Source organism: Sarcophilus harrisii, chromosome 2 (assembly GCF_902635505.1).
Source record: "Sarcophilus harrisii chromosome 2, mSarHar1.11, whole genome shotgun sequence".
NCBI lineage: Eukaryota > Metazoa > Chordata > Mammalia > Dasyuromorphia > Dasyuridae > Sarcophilus > Sarcophilus harrisii.
Genome location: NC_045427.1, coordinates 170,094,961 through 170,114,933, shown reverse-complemented (window position 1 = coordinate 170,114,933; position 19,973 = coordinate 170,094,961). Strand labels below are relative to the sequence as shown.

General features: G+C 30.7%; 1 protein-coding gene across 5 annotated transcripts in view; it reads left to right on the top strand.

Annotated features, from left to right (window-relative positions):
* Positions 1-19,973, top strand: part of AGPAT5 (1-acylglycerol-3-phosphate O-acyltransferase 5) — a 99,590-nt gene that overhangs the window by 22,804 nt on the left and 56,813 nt on the right. For all 5 annotated transcript variants that reach the window (XR_004231847.1, XM_031951140.1, XM_031951138.1 and 2 more), the window contains 2 exons: positions 1,479-1,568; positions 14,129-14,219. Coding sequence is in view for 4 of the 5 variants with exons in the window: in XM_031951140.1 (XP_031807000.1) it covers positions 1,479-1,568; positions 14,129-14,219 (181 nt within the window). In the remaining variant the exon portion in view is untranslated. The remainder of the gene's footprint in view (positions 1-1,478; positions 1,569-14,128; positions 14,220-19,973) is intronic.

The window sequence follows — 19,973 nt, the reverse complement described above, 5'->3', positions numbered from 1 at the left end:
CTTTTGAAAAATTATTAGGATTTATATTATTATTATCTTTAATATTATTCATTAAGTTTTGCTATTTTATATTTTTAAAAAATCATTTAATAGACAATCTTAGGACTTGTCTCCAACATGATAGTCACTATTCATATCTTAAATTCCACCCAACTCTGAATCCTTCTTCAAGTTACTAACCTTTTCATTGCCCATCTACTTCCAGCTGGGTGTCATGGTTTTTGAAACAGATAAAAGGTCCTATATGATAATCAGAACACCAGAGGACTAGTGATTTTGGGGAAATTGCTACCACCCCATAAATTGAGCACAAGAGGCATTTCTTGCCTTCCAAGGCCAGACTTTATTCTAGTTAATGATTTTTAAGGAAGAATCCTGGCTTGTTCCTAATCCCCATCCCTACTCCTTGCCTCTTTTTTTTTTTATTTTTGTTTTTTTTTTGTTTTTGGATGGAATAGATTTTTATAGAATAAGTGGACATGGATGGGATATGACCATTATAGATCTTATTACATCTTTTTTCCACAAATCGATTCTTTTTCCAAATTTATGTTTCAAATAAAGACTACCCTCCCTTTCTAGTCATCTACATTTATAACCTTACTCTTACCTTTAACCCTTCCTTTTCCTTTATTCCACATATCTGATCAGTTGCTATGTCCTTTACTCGTAGAGTCACAACTCTACATTTATAACCTTACTCTTATTTTTAACTTCTCATTTTCCTTCATTCCACATATCTGATCAGTTGCCATATTCTCTACTCGTAGAGCCACAACTCTAGTTCAGGCTTATTATCTGGACTGTTGACATAAATAAACATGTATGTATATATATATATATATTTCTTAGAATTATATTAGAATTTTCAGTCTGTTTTGGTTTCAAATCTTAACCTCTGACACCAACTGTGTGTGATAGTTAATCTCTCTGTTGTGTTCTTATTTGTAAAATACTGCCTACTGCCTATCTCATAGGATTGTTGTAAGGAGATGAAATAATTTGTGTAAAGCATTTTGTAAATCTTGACCCATTATATAAATGTGAATGAGAATTCTAATATTTTGAAAAGAACAATGTTGACTGAAAATGCTGTTTATTTTAAAGGGAGCTTAATATAAAAAATAATGTGTTCCTAAATATAATAGAAAAATAAATACTGCTCTTGACTAGAACTGAAAGATTTTTCTTATTTGAACATTATTCTTTGTATCAGCCCATATCCTGTTTAATACCCATTACTTAGTATAGTGCTATAGAAACATAATGTTTTAGCACTACCTCCAGAATTGTTCATTTAAGAATAATGTTGTATAGGATAGCTAAGAATTTCATAGTCCTAATATATTTAGAAAATTGTTTTATTGTTTTGTGTATATACTTGTTTTTTTTTTTTTTTTCCAACATTCTATCTTTTGAGTACTGGTCATCTGAATTTTAAGATGAAATGATTTCTTTTTTAATTTTCTTTGTCTAAGCATGGAGGAATCTATGTAAAACGAAGTGCCAAATTTAACGAAACGGAAATGAGAAACAAGCTACAGAGCCAGATGGACACAGGCACTCCAGTAAGATTATGCTATGTTTTTCCTTTGTTAATGTAATTGTTATTTGCCTATCATCCACTATATTTTATCTAAAAGAAACCTTTTTTCCCCCCTTACATTATTAGAAATATCACATTGATTTTAATCAGGGAGGTTTCACTTTTGGTGATGTTTATTCATTAGGTAACCTCTCAAAATCCTTTTTAGCTACAAATTCTATGATATATTCAGTGCATTTTTGTTGGGGCTATGTGTAAATAAAGTAATAAACACAAAATGGATAGACAAAGGTTTTACTTATTATGAATATTAATGTCAATTGGTCAATTCAGTGATTAGTATAAACTATAATATAATATGGCTAAAATTAACATTTTAAATTTCTCTCTTTTATTCAATGTACAAATATATAGAATTAGCAAAAACTAAATGACTCTGCCTTTCACCAATAAATCTTTGTGTGGAGGATAGTTTTTTTTTAAATTGCTTTCATTGAATTATCTGAAAGTTGCTTCAATATTCATAACTTTATAAACAAAAAATTATAATAGTCATTTTTAGTGGTATTTTGTAATGGCATGACTTTGCTACCAAAAAAAATTTCCATAATTTTCTATTAAAAAAAATAATGTTTATTACTAAAATTTTTTTTTCCCATGACTTCTTTTTGGAAAAAAGTTCAGTGATTGGAATTGTTATATCTTGATTTGTTCTCGATTGTTATGTAGTAAAACTTTTTGTCCAATTGTCTCTAATTCAAGTGAGAGATTGAAGTTCATTTTAAAGAACATAATTTTAATGTGGTCTCGTGAATTAGAAGCATATTATAATATTAATAGGAGTTTATTCTCTACCATAAAACCCTGTTATTATTTTGTTTACATATTATATGTATGTATTTAATATGTTTAAAATATTTGTATATTTAAGTTATTCCTCAAGTATGAACTTTAAAAATTTTTGTTTAGAGGTGTCACATAATATGGTTAATTTTTTTAAAGCACTATTTTGCTTATGTCACAGTGAAGTTATATGTTTAGTAAGGCATTGACAGTGCTAGGTGCCAGATTAGTCATAACTCAAATTATGCCATCAAGAATTAATAAGGTTGCAATTAGAAAATAATTCTGATTTAAAAAAAAGATATTTTTAAAATATGTATAGGAGAACTGTACATGTTTAACATTGGATTAATTGCTATCTAGGGAGGGAATGAAGGGAAGGGGAAGGAGAAAAATTTGAAACACAAATGTTTTACAAAGGTGAATGTTGAAAACTATCTTTGCATGTATTTTGAAAATCAAAAGCTATCAAGAAGTAAAATAAAAAAAGATTTATTTTAAGGCAAGATTCTAATACCTTAAATAAACATTATAAATAATACTTTGTAGGCTGTTGCGTAGCACAGTGGATGGAGTTCTGAGTCTGAAGTCAGGAATACCAGAGTTCAGACATTAATTAGCTGTTCAACCCTAGGCAAATCACTTAACTTCTTGTTGCCTCAGTTTCCTTAACTTTAAAGTAGGGATAATTGTAGCACCTACCTCTCAAGAGTTGTAAGGATCAAATGAGATATTTGTAAAGCTCTTACTATACTGCCTGATACATAGTACATATTTAATAAGTGTTCTTTTTCTTTATTTACCCTTTAAAGGCTGATTTTTGTACTAGCATGTGTAGATGTATTTACATATATTCATTATAATAGTCTATATTGTTATCAAATATGTAGGAAGTAAACAGATACTGCTAATACACAGAAAGTAGGATTTTGTTTGTGTATATGGAGAGAGAGAGACAGCATGGTATATGTGATTGTTTCCCCCAAAAAAAATCAATTCTCACTGAGTCTTTTATTTAAAAAATAAATACTATTAGGCATTATCAAGACTTTGCTTTTCCTCCTTGAATTAGATAGCATTCCATCTCTTTTATGTCTAGATGGAATGATCTTCAACAACTTGTATTCCTTATCCAGGTGCTGATTCTGTTCTTTTGTATATTCTTAGCAGTTTACTGCAAATAGATACTTTTCAAACAGAAAAGAGAAATATTAATAATGTTCATATTGCTTTAATAGAATTAATCACTTTAGTTTGCTTTGCTTCTTTTATAAATAATGTAGTTATTTTAGTTAGAGATCTCTTAAGTCTTTCTTTATTGATTCACCAGTAAAGCTTCATTTTTGACTAGGCATCTATGTGTAAGAAACTCTGCTGAGTGCTAGAGATGCAAGGGCAAAATTGAAAGTCTGCTTCCTTAAAAGAAACCTGAATTTACTAGGGAAATGGAGTAGATTTGATATATAGACAGGTAAATAAAATATAAGATAGAGCGAATGCCAGATAAAGCATTAAAAGAGTATTTGAGGAGGAAAGGAGCTTGAGCTACTGTGGGTAGGGGTTAGAGGAATTTGGGGAGGCTTTATGGAAAAGGTATTTCCTGAGAGATAGAAAGAGAAGGAACTTAAATGACTAAGATGAAGGAGAAGTGAATTTCAGGATTTGGGGTACGATTTATACAAATGCCTCAGCAGAGAATGGTTTGACATGGACTAATATCTAATATGGAAAAATTTAAAAAGAAAATGACCTAAAATTAGGCTGGAAAGTTAGGTTGAAGCCATAAGTGTTCCACTCAAAAGTTTTTATTTTATCCTCAAAGCCAGAAGGAACACATGAAGGTGTTATGATTAGAGTAGTAATGTGCTCAAATCTGTGCCTTACAAATATTATTTTGGGAATATGGAAAATGAATGGATTAATGAAGGAGAAACATAAGGAGACCAATTAGAAGGCTAATTGTGGCAAGTACTAATAGGCGCATCTAGATTTTGGTAGTTGTGGTGGAGTGTTGGTGCCTGTGAGCATCCTTATGGAGGTAGAATAGATACCCTTGGCCATTGACTAGATATGGACTTGAAGGACAGTATGGTTCTCAATGTATATGTATAATTTTTTTCCTATTGAATATTGAAGCTATTCCCATTTCCATGATTGTTTTGTGAAATGGATCAGGAACCTTAGAAAAATAAGAGGGGTTAATAGATGGAAATTCTTGATTTCCTCTCCTTGCTCATTTATCTTCAATTCTTATGACTCATTTTCCACAGAACTTTCTCATTTGTATTTATCTGGCTTACTTTTATCATAGTTATTTCTGTATATTTATTTCCTTTCTTTGATTAACTCCCTTAAAGGCCAGGTCTGTGTTATATTTATTTTGGCTGTCTTCGTAGAGACAGTGAAGTGGTAGGGGATAAAACACTGCATAGGTTCAGGAAAACCCGAGTTCAAATCTGGCCTCAGATACATAAAGGCTGTGTGATTCTGGGCACTTAAATGCTGTTTGCCTCAGTTTCTTAACTGTAAAATGGGGATAGTAACAGTACCTATCTTTCAGGGTTGTTGTAAGGATCAGAAGAGATAATAGGGCATGGAAGGCATATAATGTTTATCCGCTTCCCTTTCTAGTACACTCCAGTATACAAATTAGGTTTGTTAAAAATGCTTGTTGAATTATTATTGGTTTCTTTTGTTTGTGTATTTTTAGCATTGTAGCACAGTACTTGACAATAGTAGGTATTTAATAAATGCTAATTGTTTTCAGTACTTTATTAAACCTATTCTATCAGATGTCCTTTTCCTAGAAGGCCTGTGAACTGTGCTTCAATTTGGCCATAATATATCTTTCAGTTTTGACTTATGTTGAGTGTTAATATAACTTGATTCAGTTTCTCTAACTCATAGAACCATGGTCTGAAGCTAAAAATGAAGCTAGCTGGTGCAGTGGATAGAGAACTAGGCCCAGAAGTCAGGAACACCAAAATTCAGATCCAGCTTCTGATATGGAAGAACTGTGTAATCCTAGACTGGTCATTTAATTTCTGTCTGTTTTAGTTTCCTCAACTGTAAAATAGAGATAATAATAGCACCTACCTACCTGAACATATTTTGAAGATCAATGAAATAATATTTGTAAAATGCTTAGCACTGAATAAATTTGTAATAAATGCTAATTTGTTTTCCTCTACAATATTTCTGAAATAATTTAATTTAAGTTCAATCCCTGTCACATTAAAGAGGAGAAAAGTGAGGTTGAGAGGTTTCAGTGAATTCATCATTACACAGTTTAGAAAGTTAGAAAAGCATTTTTTAATTAAATTAAAAAAAATTTTTATTCTAAATACAGGACTTCACTATAGAAATATGATTTGTTGGTCATTGAACCCAAACCCAGATTAGATTTTTAAAGTACCAGCCATTTTTATTTTTGTAGTTGGCCTAAGGATTGGATGATTGATATCATCTAGTAGAAATAGGGAAATGATTTGGTTTTGATTGCTATAAATAATGATAATTCTATAATATTTATTGTAGATTTCTTGAAATTTCTAAATAATAGTGAAAATAAACTGTTTAAAATAAGTGTATACATGGTATATACATATATGTGTATATAGATATCTATTTCTTTGACAATTATAATATTATTACCTATATATATATACATATACTTTTCTATATATGATAATTGTGTCAAAAAAAGAATATTGTATCTTGTGCTTAGACACAAGTCTGCCAGAAAAAAAAAACAAAACATTTAATTTCTTGTCATTTTATGTCCAAATCCTTGGGTAAAATGTAAAAATTGGTATAATTCCCTTGTGTCTCTCATGCCCCAAGATACTTTGAAGTAAAATTTTTAAGACTATTCAACAAGGAAAGGATAATATGTTAAAATTACAATTTGATGTTAACACTCTAGCAAAACCAATTCCTCCTTCTAGATTATTGCTTCTGCGTTTGAAAAAATTTTTCTTCATCTTGAATGCCAAAGAAAACCCTGCTTTTAGGTTGATCTTTGCAACAGTTCCTTAGGTGGTTAGGTGATGCTAATAACATCTAGAGTTAAGTTTTGGTATCATCCTTAATTCATTTCCCCTGGAAAGGCCTTTTGTCCCCGATTAATTCCATCTTAAAGTGTGGACTTCTTCCCCCTCCCCCCTTTTAGGTTAGAGGAATATATACCTTAATAATTTCAGTTTTATGAAAAAGAAAGTTTTTTTTTTTAAATATCTCATGTCTCCTAATTACATGCTAAAATAATTTCAAAACGTTTTTTTAAAGTTTTGAGCTCCAAATTCATTTTCTCCTCTTCTCCCCTCTCACTGAAAATAGTAAGCAATCCAATATAATTTATATGTTTGCAAACATGTAAAACATTTACATATTAATCATTTTGTACAAGAAGTCTCCAGCAATGAAAACAACAGTAGCAACAAAAGAATGAAAGAAAGAAAGTGAAAAAATAATGTTTCTTTATTCAGACAATATCAATTCCTTCTCTTGGGCAGATAGCATGCTTCATCTTGAATCTTTTGGGATTGTCTTGAATCATTATATTGCTAAGAATAGCTAAGTGATTCTTATATAATATTCTACATTGTATATAATATTGCTGTATTATGTACAGTGCTTTCTTGATTCTGGTCACTTCACTTTATATCAGTTCATATAAGTCCAGGTTTTTCTGAAATCACTGTGCTTGTCATTTCTTATAGTACAATATATACTCTACAACAATTCATATTATGGATTGTTCAGACAAATCTCAGTTGATGTGCTTCCCCTCAATTTCCAATTTTTGACTGTCACAAAAAGAGCTGCTATAAATATTTTTGTACAAATATGTCTCTCTCTGTTTCTGAGATAGGGTTTTTTATAATGTAATATACATATGTGTGTTTGTATTATATATAATGAATGCAAACTCTTTAAATAGGACATCTGTGAATTTGCTGATTTATCTGATAATGTTAGTAATTTGGGAACAACATCAAGAGCAACGTCAAAGTTTAACATGGGTGTTAATTATTGCTGTTATTATTAGTCATATAGGTGCGGAAGAGTATTTGAAGGGTGAATTTCCTGGCCCTGTGGGGGGAAAACATTATACTATATATGACTGAAGAGCAGTATGGGGTCAGAAAACAGGAAAGCTACCAGGGCACAGTGAGAAAGGTAACAGCTTGGGTAGGTCTATAAATATTCTAGATAGCAACCTAATAGTGATTCGACATGCAAATGAATCAGAACAAATTACATATTTAAAATCAAACTTTTTCTTTTTAAGAAGATTGGGATGGGGAGAGAGCTAGGTGATGCAGTGGACTACTGCATTCTGTAGTCAGGAGCACCTGAGTTCAAATTTGGCCTTAGAAGCTTGACACTTACTAGCTGTATGACCCTGCTCAAATCACTTAACCCCAATTGCCTTGCCAAAAAAAAAAAAAAAATGTTCGAATGCAAAATATATTTCAACTATTGAGATAGACCCATACATAAGAAATAGTTTGAAGCATTTACCAGCTTTTCTAGTGAAAATTTGTTTTTAAAAGTGAACTACAGCATGTTAAAGTATATCTATGAATTATCTTTAGTTACTTCTTTAGACACACTAAGTTGATGGCTAGAGAGTGTTCAAATAACTTGTCATTACCCATGCACCTTGATAATAAGGAGTTTTAACATTATAGTTTTGCAGTATTTTTATGTAGACTTTATTCATCCTGTTAGTCATTTTAAAAAATCTTTTTTTTCTGCTTTCATTCTGTTTTATTTTGCATCTTCCCTTGTTTCTCTAAATCCTTGATATTTGCCATTTCTTAGGGCTTGCTATGTTCATAAAGTGCAATTTATTCAGATAGTCTGCAGCATTTGAGCGTATATTTCCAGTGTGTATTCCATGAATTTTCTCAACTATTCTTTGAAGCAATTTGGGATGCTAAAGAGGTGATGAAATTATCCATAGACCCAGAGATGTCTATTGTATCTTGCTAGACATATCTCCTAAGGAATTTTTTTATTATTTATTATATATAATATAATATAATAAATTATAATTTATTTTATATTTACAGCATAATTTTTTATGACAGCAAAGACCTAGAAACAAAGTAGATGTTTATGAATTTGTTTCATGACGCAGCAAATCATGGCACAAGATTGTTTCTCATGTTTTCTGTCACAAGTAACCATTAAGTAACCAGAGCAAAACAAAACAATATGTAAAATAACTCTAGCAACCCTCCTCCCTTCCCTCTAAATCATTGAAACTGAATGCTATGTCAGATATCACATGTTATTAACCTAGGTGGATGTTGGTTAGTTTTGCTGATTTTTTTTTTCCCCTCTTATAAGGGATGCTTACTTAGGAAGCGAGAGATATTATAAAATAAAGGCAATTAAAATAAAAGATAAATCTGTACTATAAGATAAAACCTAATAAATACTCAAAAAAAAGTGACAATTTTTAAATGATTGGCTATAAGAAATTCATTTAACATTTTTCAAATTAGAAATCCATTCCCTAAGAAGAGGAATCTTAAGTGAACTTGAGAAATATGTATAATCTTACTAGTGTTTTAAATATGAAAGGCAGATTTATCTTTATCCCTGCTATTTTCTCAAAAATTTTAGCTATCATAGTGCTTACTTACTATATGCCAAGTACTGTGCACAGTGCTTTATAACTACTATCTCATTTGATTCTCATAACAATTCTAAGAGATAGATACTATTATTATCCCCATTTTGCAGATGAGGAGACCAAGGCAAACAAACAGCCTCAGTGATTTGCCTAGAGTCACAGAGGAAGTAGTAAGTATTTGAAGATGGATTTGAATTGAGGTCTTGAGGTCTTTCCGATTTCAGGTCCAACATCCTATTCCACTGTACCACTTCCCTACCCATGATGAAGATTATAATGCATCCATGCCTACGTGACTCACAGAGCCTCTGTATCTTCCCAGAAGCTCCTACTATCTCCCAGTGGTCTTGCAAATTGTTAGATGTCTTTCTCATATACTTTGTAAACATTCCAGAGGAGAAAGTAGACTATCCATTCCCATTTCTCTATCCCACTTCTTGTTTTGTAACAAATTGTTTTAGTAGTGAATTTTTAAAATGTGGTCCTTTGCAACAATTCTGTGTAATTTATTGGGTACCTACCATTTGAATCTTCATTACCATTTGATCCTCATTTTTACTTCTTTGGAGATCATAGAAATGAATCCTTGAAATTTTCTAAAAAAATTTTTTTTTTTTTTTTTTTGCTGAGGCATTTGGGTTAAGTGACTTGCCCACTTGCCCAGGGTCACACAATTAGGAACTGTTAAGTGTCAGAGGCCAAATTTGAACTCGGGTCCTCCTGACTTGAGAGCTGATGCTCTATCCACTATATTACTTAGCTGTCCCTTTATACATACTCTTAAAAGAGAAGTTTGATAAACATCTAGAAAAGAAAGTAATAATCACAGTGAAATAGCATAACTTTATTAGACTAGATCAGGAAATGGCATATAGTTAGACTGCATTTTAACAAAACATTAATTCTTTAAACAAAAATATTTGCTCTCTACCTCTCTTTCATACTGGGAAAAAATCAAATCAGATCCTGATGACGAATATGTATAGTCAATCAAACTATTTGCTTCGATGGCCATTTCCAAAAATATATGTCTCTCTATATAATACCTCTCTATCGGGATTTTTTTTTTTATCATGGATACTGTGAAAGCAGTTGGTCATTGCTTTGATCAAAGTTCAAAAATTTACAAAGGCAACTTTTAGTTGTCTTTCTGCTCAGGTCATAAAATGTTTTTCACATTTTTATAGAAAATGTAGAGTGGGATAAGTGTGATATAAGTATACGAATTCCTTTATCAGTCTGGTAAAATCTGTGAACCATTTCTTAGAATAATGCTTAAAATTCATAAAATAAAATACATAGAAATACAAAGGAGAACAGTTATTTTGAAATAGCAGAATATATATAAAAATAAAAGTTCACAGATTTAAGCCTAAACACCCCTGGCTTTGTAAACTGCTAGAAGGGGGGCATATCTAAAGAATGAATAATTATCAGTTCCAAGTTCAGTTTGAAAAGGAAGTTACTAGTAGAGTGCCCCGCTGGAACTGGATGCTGTGCTGTTATTATCATTATTGTTATTATTATTATTTTGCTGAGGCAGTTGGGGTTAAGTGACTTGCCCAGGGTTACACAGCTAGGAATTAAGTTTCTGAGGCCAGATTTGAACTTGGATCCTCCCAACTTCAGGGCTGGTGCTTTATATACTGCACCACTTAGCTGCCCCTATACTGTCCCCAATGTGGCTATGCAAAATTTTAAAACTTTGCTTTTTAAAAAAATCACCTCAAATATGAAATCATGCGAGTTGACTAGATAAACTTTTTAAGATCTTGGGATCTTAGTGAACTGCAGATTCATTAAGAATCATGTATAAGTTATGGCAATTTAAGAAAGCTAGCATAATCATAGGCTATATTAAGAGAAACATAATATATAGGACTGAACAGGTGATGATATATTCAGTCTTGCTCAGATTGATTATGTGTGTTCTAACACGTTCACCTGGAAAGATATTTTAGGCAAGATATTGTTAAATTAGTGAGTATCTAAAGGAGAATTCTACGATATTGTAAAAGCCTTTAAATCCACACCATATGATGATCAATTTAAAGAGTTCAGTATGTTTAATCTAGAAAAGAGAAGACTTAGGAAGAGGAAGTGTGTACACGATAATCTTCTAAAGTATCTGTAAGTCTGATAAGACTTTTGAAAGACTATTGATTCTGTATGTGGAAGTTACAAAGAGGCAAATTTAGGCTTGATATTAAATTTAAAAGTTTCTTTTTTTTCCCCAGTAGTATTTTATTTTTTCTAAATACATGTAAAGATATTTTTCAACATTCATTTTTGTAAAACTTTGTATTCTAAATTTTTCTCCTTTCCTTCCCCCTCCCCAGGATATATCAAGCACTTTGATATAGGTTAAAAGTTTTAAAAAATAGTAAAACTTTTTAAAAAGTAGAATATTCCAAAAAGAAATGTACTTTTTGAGGTTATGAGTTACTTTTAAGCACGTTAGATAACCATTAATGTGATAATATGGGAATTGAGTTAACCATAGTGACTCCATTTTGGGATTCATCTGTACAATTATTTCAGTTCCTTGTCTATTTAAAATTATGAATCTAGTCTAATTTTTGCCTTATGAGAAAACTATTCAATTTTGTTATTTAATACTTTGTTATTTTGTTTGAAATTAACCCATAGTTGGGAAACTGGACCACCTTAACTTGGAGATTGCCACTGAAATTTCGAGCCTTAATGAAGCATCTAGGTTATGCTCACCAGAAATGCAGTCAGATATAAAGATTTGTAGAGTTTTTTTCAAAATTACATAATCTCAAGCAACCCATGTATCTTAAAATTGGTCTTGTACTGATCACCAATTATTGTTTCCATGTTCTTTTGATTGAGTATAGATACTTGGGGAGAGTGCTTACATGTATTTTTCTGATTTCAAAGAATTGCAGCTATTCACTCCCAACTTGGAAAATTCCTAATTTTTTCTCTAGTCAGAAATGATTGCTTAATTTTATTTACTGCTTGATTGTTTTCTTTCAATTAATTGGCTTCCTTTTTAGTGTATAAAAAATCTATCTTCAGTTCTGTATTCAGAGTCTTTGGACTTTTCTCAGATCATGTCTCAGATAATGTTTCCTCAGTTGTTATCAATTATCCATCAAAGTTTAAAGGATTTTTGTTTGGATAGGCTTGATTAGGTGCTATCATATTTTGTGATTTTTATGATGTTAATAATAGATCATGATACATTAGTATATTACTGTACACAATGATTTTTAAGTATTTGAAAGGGCAGTGGACATGACCATGCATTCATCCTTTTCTGCCTTATCTCTTACATGTTTTAACAATAGTAGAGAAGGGAGGAAATACAACCAGCAGTGGCCCTGTTTCCTTTCAAGTAAGCATTTGATTGGTTGCCTTTCTATGCATCCATCTCCCAAATAAGAGATCTTGCCTTCTACTTCTCTATTTGGTGATATTTAAATGTGTTAGACTACTACATCCAGATTGTGTAGTTTGGTTCTTTGTAGTATCTGGAAAATGCATTATATCCATCTCACAAATAAGAGATCTTGCCTTCTAGTTCTCTGTTTGGTGATATTTAAATGTGTTAGAGTATTACACCCAGATTGAGTAGTTTGGTTCTTTGTGTAGTATCTGGATGTATTATATGGGTTGTAATTTAATTCATCCAATTGAATTGGGGTTGAAGTCTTTTAGATGGAAAAATTAGTTATATAGAGTATAAAAAATAGAAATTTGGCTTTGTGGAAGTCAAAAATAATGTGATATCCCCATTTAACTAGGAGTTCATGTCCTCTTAAATTCATCCTATCTCCTTTAAACAGAATTCCCATAGTATTTCCTGGGCCTTTGCCATATTTCAATTTCTTTTCATCTTTACTTCTTCTTGATAATACATAGTATAATCGTATAGTCCAATTGTTTGACTAGATATTCTAACCAAATGCTAATAAATTTCAAAATTTAAATTTCTCACATCATCCTATGCCTTTAATAAAGCATAAATTTTTATTTTAAAGAGAATACAATAAGGAAAAATGTTTCTTTGGCAGATGAGAAATTATCTAATATCCTTTTTCAGATATTCCAGATGAAAAGAACAAAATGTGTTTATCATATGATCTCTTCCATTTTTTCTCCTATGATTGATGTGTGCTCTGAATGCTGGTAAATTGAAAAGAACTGGCATGGATTCTCTGTTTTTGACCCATTTTGAGTCTGTAAACCATGTCTGTAAGCCAGTGTAGCTTTTACAGCTTTTCCAAGTCTCAAATTAGATTAGGGCTTAAAAGAAATCTAAGCTTCCCCTTTCTACCCTTTGTTTCTTGTTCTCTGTTTAAAAGTAAAAGGATGAAGATTGGGAAAATTGACTACTCCGTTAACATTCACTTATGATTTCTCAAGTCTACTTTCTTCACTTAAAATTATACCTACTTCTATCTACTAGATTTGTTCCTGAAAACTTGTGTGTAAATTGAATCATTGTAAGTGTTCTGAGAGAGCTTTTTATTTAGTGGAGGTCTATATTGACCCTCTTTGTAAAATGAATACTCACTCTAATTTATATTATATTCAAATAAAGATTTTATACAAATTGTGTGTATATGTGATGATGAGTATTGGTACTGACATAAGAAAATGTTAATCATTTAAAAAATTCAATCTAAAAGTGATAATTGTAATGTGGGCCAGTATTTAATAGATAAATTTTGTTAGCCATGAAAATGGCTAACAAATATTGGAAATATTATTGGAATATAAAATATGGAAATATTATTAAGCCTTTGACTATCCTGCCAAAGAATTCATGATATGTAATATGTATGTATGTGTGTATATATATATATGTCTTTGTTGGGTTTATTTGTGCATGTTTATTACTATATTTGAAATATAGATCATATGTAGAAGGAAAGAGTTTTTTTAATTAAAAAAGTTCTTTTAGGGTCTGAATGGATTGATATATTTTCTTTGTTTAAAATAACATGTATATTTATATATATTATATATATATTTATATATATATATATATATATATATATATATATATATATATATATTTACACAGACACACACACACATATATATTTCTTTCACAGATGTATCTTGTGATTTTTCCAGAGGGAACAAGGTACAATCCAGAGCTAACAAAAGTTATTTCAGCTAGTCAAATTTATGCTGCTGAACAAGGTAAGTTGAAATTTAAAATTTCAGTCTTTAATTTCAAAGTTGATTTTTAACAAGTTGTTCTCATAGTTCATAAATTATATTCGTTCTTGAAGTAATATTCTTGACCATTAAGGTCATGCATGTGCATGCATACACATATCCTTGTACTACAAACTACATTTTTTATATGCGTTTTCTGTTATATAATGGAATAAGATGATCATATTACAAACTCTTGATACCAAGGTTTTGCTTATACTGGCTCTTATTTACATGTTCAGTTCATCAAATGTATAGCAGACATCACGAGGGGGGAAAAAAGGAAACAGCAACTGAGCTAAATAAATGAACTGATATATTCTGAAATGGAAAACAAAATGTATAAAAATAATTTCAGGTGTAAAAAGTACTTATCATCTGGTAGAATAGAAATATCACTTGATTTTTGCCCTAAGAGATGCTAGAGATTAGCAGTAGTAGTTATGAGGAAGGGAAAGCATTCCAGACATGGGAGAAAACTTTTGTAAAGATGACATCATTATGTTGATGATGATCATTTGTTAGCATTTATATAATGCTTTTAAAGTTTGCCAAGTGCTTTACGTCTATCTCATTTTATCTTCACAACATCCCTTGAAATTAGGTACTTTTATTGTGCACATTTTACAGATGAAGAACCTGAGGCAGAGATCAAATGAGTTGCCCACATTCAAACACCTAAAAACTATCTGAGGATGGATCTCAACTTAGGACTTCTTGAATCCAGGTCCAGTGCTCTTTCTATTGCCTCAAGTAGATGCACATAGAAGATGAAAATGAAATATCATGAAGAAGAAAAATTGCAAATAGGGAAAATAGACAAATGTGACTAGAATGGTATGTTGAGATGTATAAAATTTGACTAGAAGGATATTAATCTAGTTACGATAGGCTTTTATGTACCAAAAAAGTGCTTTTGTATTTTATTCTAGAAATGTTAATCCTAGATTAACCTGTGTTAAAAAAAATATCAATATGACGGTGGTTTGGATAATGAAGGAGGAAATATGAGATAAAAGGACAATGAAAAGGAAATAACTAGAAGAAGAAAGGAATTAAGAACTTATGGTAGTTGTCCATGTGAAATGTAATGAGAACATGAAATAGGGTGGTTGTAGTAGTATAAGGAGGGAAAGAAATGGATGAAAAAGATATTAAGGGAATAAAATACATAAGACGAGGCAGATCATTTGACTTTGATGGTGTGATAGTATAAAAAGGTAAGGATGACTGGTCATTAAACTGGATGATTAGAAAAATAAGAGTGACTTTGACAGACATAAAGAAGTAGGAGAACAGGTGGATTTAGGGATAAAGTTAATGAATTTTGTTTAGGACAATTCTGAGTTTCTAATAATTATAAAAAGAATAAAAGTAATATGTAGCATTTATATAATATTTTAAGGTTTGCAAAGCACTTTACAATATTTTATCCTCGTAGCATACCTCTTAATTAGGTTATCCTTATTTCGCAGATGAGCAAACTGAAGAAGAAAATGAGTAAGTGACTAACCCAGGGTCACATAACTAGGAAGTGTCTGAGATCTGATTCAGTTAATTTTTATGATTTCACTCTTTAATGTATTGTTGTCTTTGAGGCTGCCAAGTAAAGAAGTCTGGTGAGCAGTTTGGAATTTGAGACTGAAATTCACAAGAAAATAATATTGTTGTATGTCAGTGGAATTTTTGACTTTAGCAAAGTTCTTTTATTTCCATCACTATAAGTTATAATTGGATTTTAAGAGTCATTTCAGTTTTGTGGATTAGAACATTAAACAGTAAGAATGCAACTTTTCCAGATTCATATAGTTGTGAAGTATCAGAATATAGGCTACATTATGTTCTAAATAGATGTCTTGTTATTATTATTTGAATATTTAGTATATATTTCTAGAACTCTGTGTGCTAGGTAGTAACAGTTGGAAATAGAGTATTAATGTCCTTGGGCCATTTCCAGTTTTTCTGATCTATATCTTGACACTGAACTCACATGGCTTTTGGAGAACGTGAGACTGGTGACTGCACAACCTGCCTCACATAAATTGAATTCACTTGCAGTTTAAGACATCACCTTCCTGATGTCTGTCATTGGTCCGCTTCTAGAACAAAGGACAAACAACATTAATGTTCTTATTTTAAGGATTCTTTTCTTCATGTAAATTAAATTCTAGACGGGAAATAAAGTGTATGTATTTGGTGAAAAATAGAACATCTCATTTAAATGTAATGTATTGTGTAAAATACCTGAAAAAGGAAAGAACAGAGAGATCAGCGGAGCTAGTGATAGAACATGGACAAGTAGGTTTGTTTTAATAATGAAGCATATCATTGATGTGCAGAAATTTTGTATGGTTTTACATATTTTTAAAGAATTGTTCCCTCTGTGCTTTCTCCCTGCCCCCATCTCAAGGTATAATATAAAGTAAAATTTTATTTGTACATATTTATTTGTACTTGTAACATTTTTTGCATAGCTTGTTAAGCTAAAGCCTTGATCAAAAACTTATAATTCATCCTATCACTGATAAAAAAAGAATCAGGAATACCTTGAAAACAGTAAATTCTGTATATCATTTATTGATGATAAATGGGAAACGTAAGTTGGTAAGGGCAAATTTTGGACCAACGCTTATTTCTAATACCACCTCATTCATTACATGACTCCTTTCCTAATATTTCCCACTTCTTTAGTGCTTCCCTCTTAAAATTAACTTTTATTTATTTAGTATATAATTTGTGTAATTTTATGCAGTACATTTCATTAGGAAGTTCATTTATAGAATTTAATTTATTTTTAAGGCAACTAATTTATTAAATAATCATAAAGAACATTTTTATTATGGCTAAATAAACTAAACATTGGTTTTTTTTTTTTTTTTTTTTTTTTTTTTTTGGATAAGGTAATTGGTGTTAAGTGACTTTCCCAGGGTCACACAGCTAGGAAGTATTAAATGTCTGAGACCAGATTTGAACTGAGATTCTCCTGGCTTTAGGGCTAGTGTTGTATCTATTGTGCCATCTAGCTTGCCCCCTAAACATTCATTTTAAAAATGAACACATTTTCCTTAAATTTTAAAAATTTGATATGAAAATAAATATTTTGGGGAAAGATATTAGACAATGCCTGGAAACACAAGAGAACACTTCATTTTGCATTCCTCAGCTTCTCAGGGGATTGGGAAATTTAAAATAAGGGGCATATTACAAGTGTTTGGTTACCAGCGTTTCTGGAAAGGAGGCACTGTTCTACTACTTTTATCTATAATGTGTTTCCACACAATAAATCAAATGATAATATTATAGCACAGCATTGATATATGATTTTCTTCTCAATTTCCCCTCTCATTTTAAGCATATGCTGCATGTGACAATCAGAATTTAGTCAAATTAGTCAATAGATTATTGTTCACTCTGCAAAAAGGATTTTACATATTATTTCCCAGTAGTCAGTTTACACCTACATTTAATTTCTTCAAATTTCCTAATAATTTTATTAGTTTTTTTACAAGAAAAAAATGAATCTATATATAATTAAACATGTAATTTTAAAAGCTGTTTTTGATCACTTCTATGTATAATTAAAAATGGGTTTTTGACCCATTTTTTGGGGGGGGGAATGTGCCCCTATTTCTATATGACCCTCTGTCCCTTATTTGGCTTATTAGAAAAAGAAAAGGAAAAACACATGCCTGGTCAGACAAAACAAATTCCCATGTCTAAAAATACAGGTCTTATTCTGTAACTTGTCCATAACACTTCTCTTGTAGCAGGTGAGAAGGGAATTGGTCTTCTAGAATCATGATTATTGATCATTGCATTGATCAGAATTTAGTCTTTTCAAAAGTTGTTTGCCTTTGTTGTAGTATTGTCATTGTAAAATTATTCTGGGATTGCTTAAATTACTCCATTTCATACAAGTCTTCTCAGATTTCTCTGAAACCATCCTTTTCATCATTACTTATGACACAATAATATTTCTTTATATATATACCATAATTTGTTCACCCAATTCCTCAATTTTTGATGAGCTTCCCCTTAGTTTTCAGTTCTTTTCCTCCAGAAAGAACTGATATATTTGGTAAATGTTGTCCTTATAATTTTACCTATTTGTTTGTGCAGAAAATTTTAATTTTAGGTAACTTAAATTTTCTACTTGCTTAAGCTTTTGTGATCCTTTTAGCAAGGTTGGAACTTGCTAAACAAATTATTTTTTGTCAAGTAAATTATTAAGCAAAGCAAATTATTGTTAGAGTCCAGGGTGTACAATTTTATTTCTAAATTCTATAGTTCCTGGTTATCCAACTCTTTTGGTATGAACTTTTCATGTACCCAGTTGTGTTATTCTCCTGATTTATGGTGATGAGTTTTTTTTTTTTTTAACAACTTTTGCTTATATTAGACTGTCCAGCCATTCATTTTCAGTCAGAAAATATGCATAAGAATATTTAGGCTTCATGCTTTAGGGGAAAAAATTAATGCTGACTTTAAAGCTTTTAAAATTTATTATCTCAGATCATTTTATTCCAAAGTCGATTTTAGATATTTTCCCATACTTATGCTTTCATAAAATATATTCATTTGAATTATTGATAATTTTGATATTTTATGATTCTCACACTGAGAATGATTTCTGAGATGTCTAAAAGCATATAACTCACTGAGGGCCAAGAGAAGAGTTAGGTAAAAAGGATAATTTTTATATACTTATTGATTTTTCCAAATCATTTTCTATAAAATTTAAACATATTCTTCTGCAAAATGTTTTTAACTCTAAAATACTATTCAGACTTGAAATCAAAATAAGCTTTAAAAATTAAATAATAATAACGAAAATTAAATCTTAATCATTAAAAAAATAAATGTCACAAAATATTTGAGTTTTTCACATTCCAACTTACTCTTCCAACCCTAGTATTATTGACACAAAAAAATCAGTGTAATGTAATGTAAGGATTATTTTTCTCCTTGGTTTATACAATTAAAAATTGGCAAAAAAAAAAAACAAAACAACCCAGCAGTAGCGCAATTAAACTAAGTGTCAAAAAATCGTTTAGTTCAAGATAAGCACTTCTTAAGTATATACACTTGGTAAACCTGTACATATAAAAAAAGAATGAAAAAGATTAAAAAAAAGAGAAAAAAAATTTTCCAAAAGAAACCATCTATATGTATCCTCAAGAAAACTACATTTACAGGGAATAAAACTAGTTAACAGAGTACATTATAAAAGCATATACAAGTTTTTTGAAGTGGGAGAGAGGACACTAATAATCAAGAATGGGACTAGACAGGAAGTAGAATCAGAAAAGATACTTGAACTGAGTTTTGAAGGTAGAAACAGTGAGGAGTATATTCTAGACAGCTGTGCCAAGGTATAATTAAAGCAAATGAAATGTCAATATTAGGAAAAGTTTATAGGCCTTTTTGACCTCTTTGACTAGACTGGAGAGTGAATGAATGAAAAGTATGTAAATTAAACATTTACTGTCAAAAAATCATAATTTTGTGATCTTCATGTAGGTTTAAGAAGCTTTGTTTTATAAAAACATTGATTTTATACCTGTATGGAGAATAGATTAGAGAAGGTGAAGAAGCAGAGTTCAATCAGGAAGATACTCCATTTCCATATCATTTCTCCTCTGTTCCCTTTAACTCACATAGCCTCTATTCTAATTAGGCCCTTGCCCAAATTCTAGGATGGTAGAGTCTGTGATTGGACAGATGTAAGAAATGAAG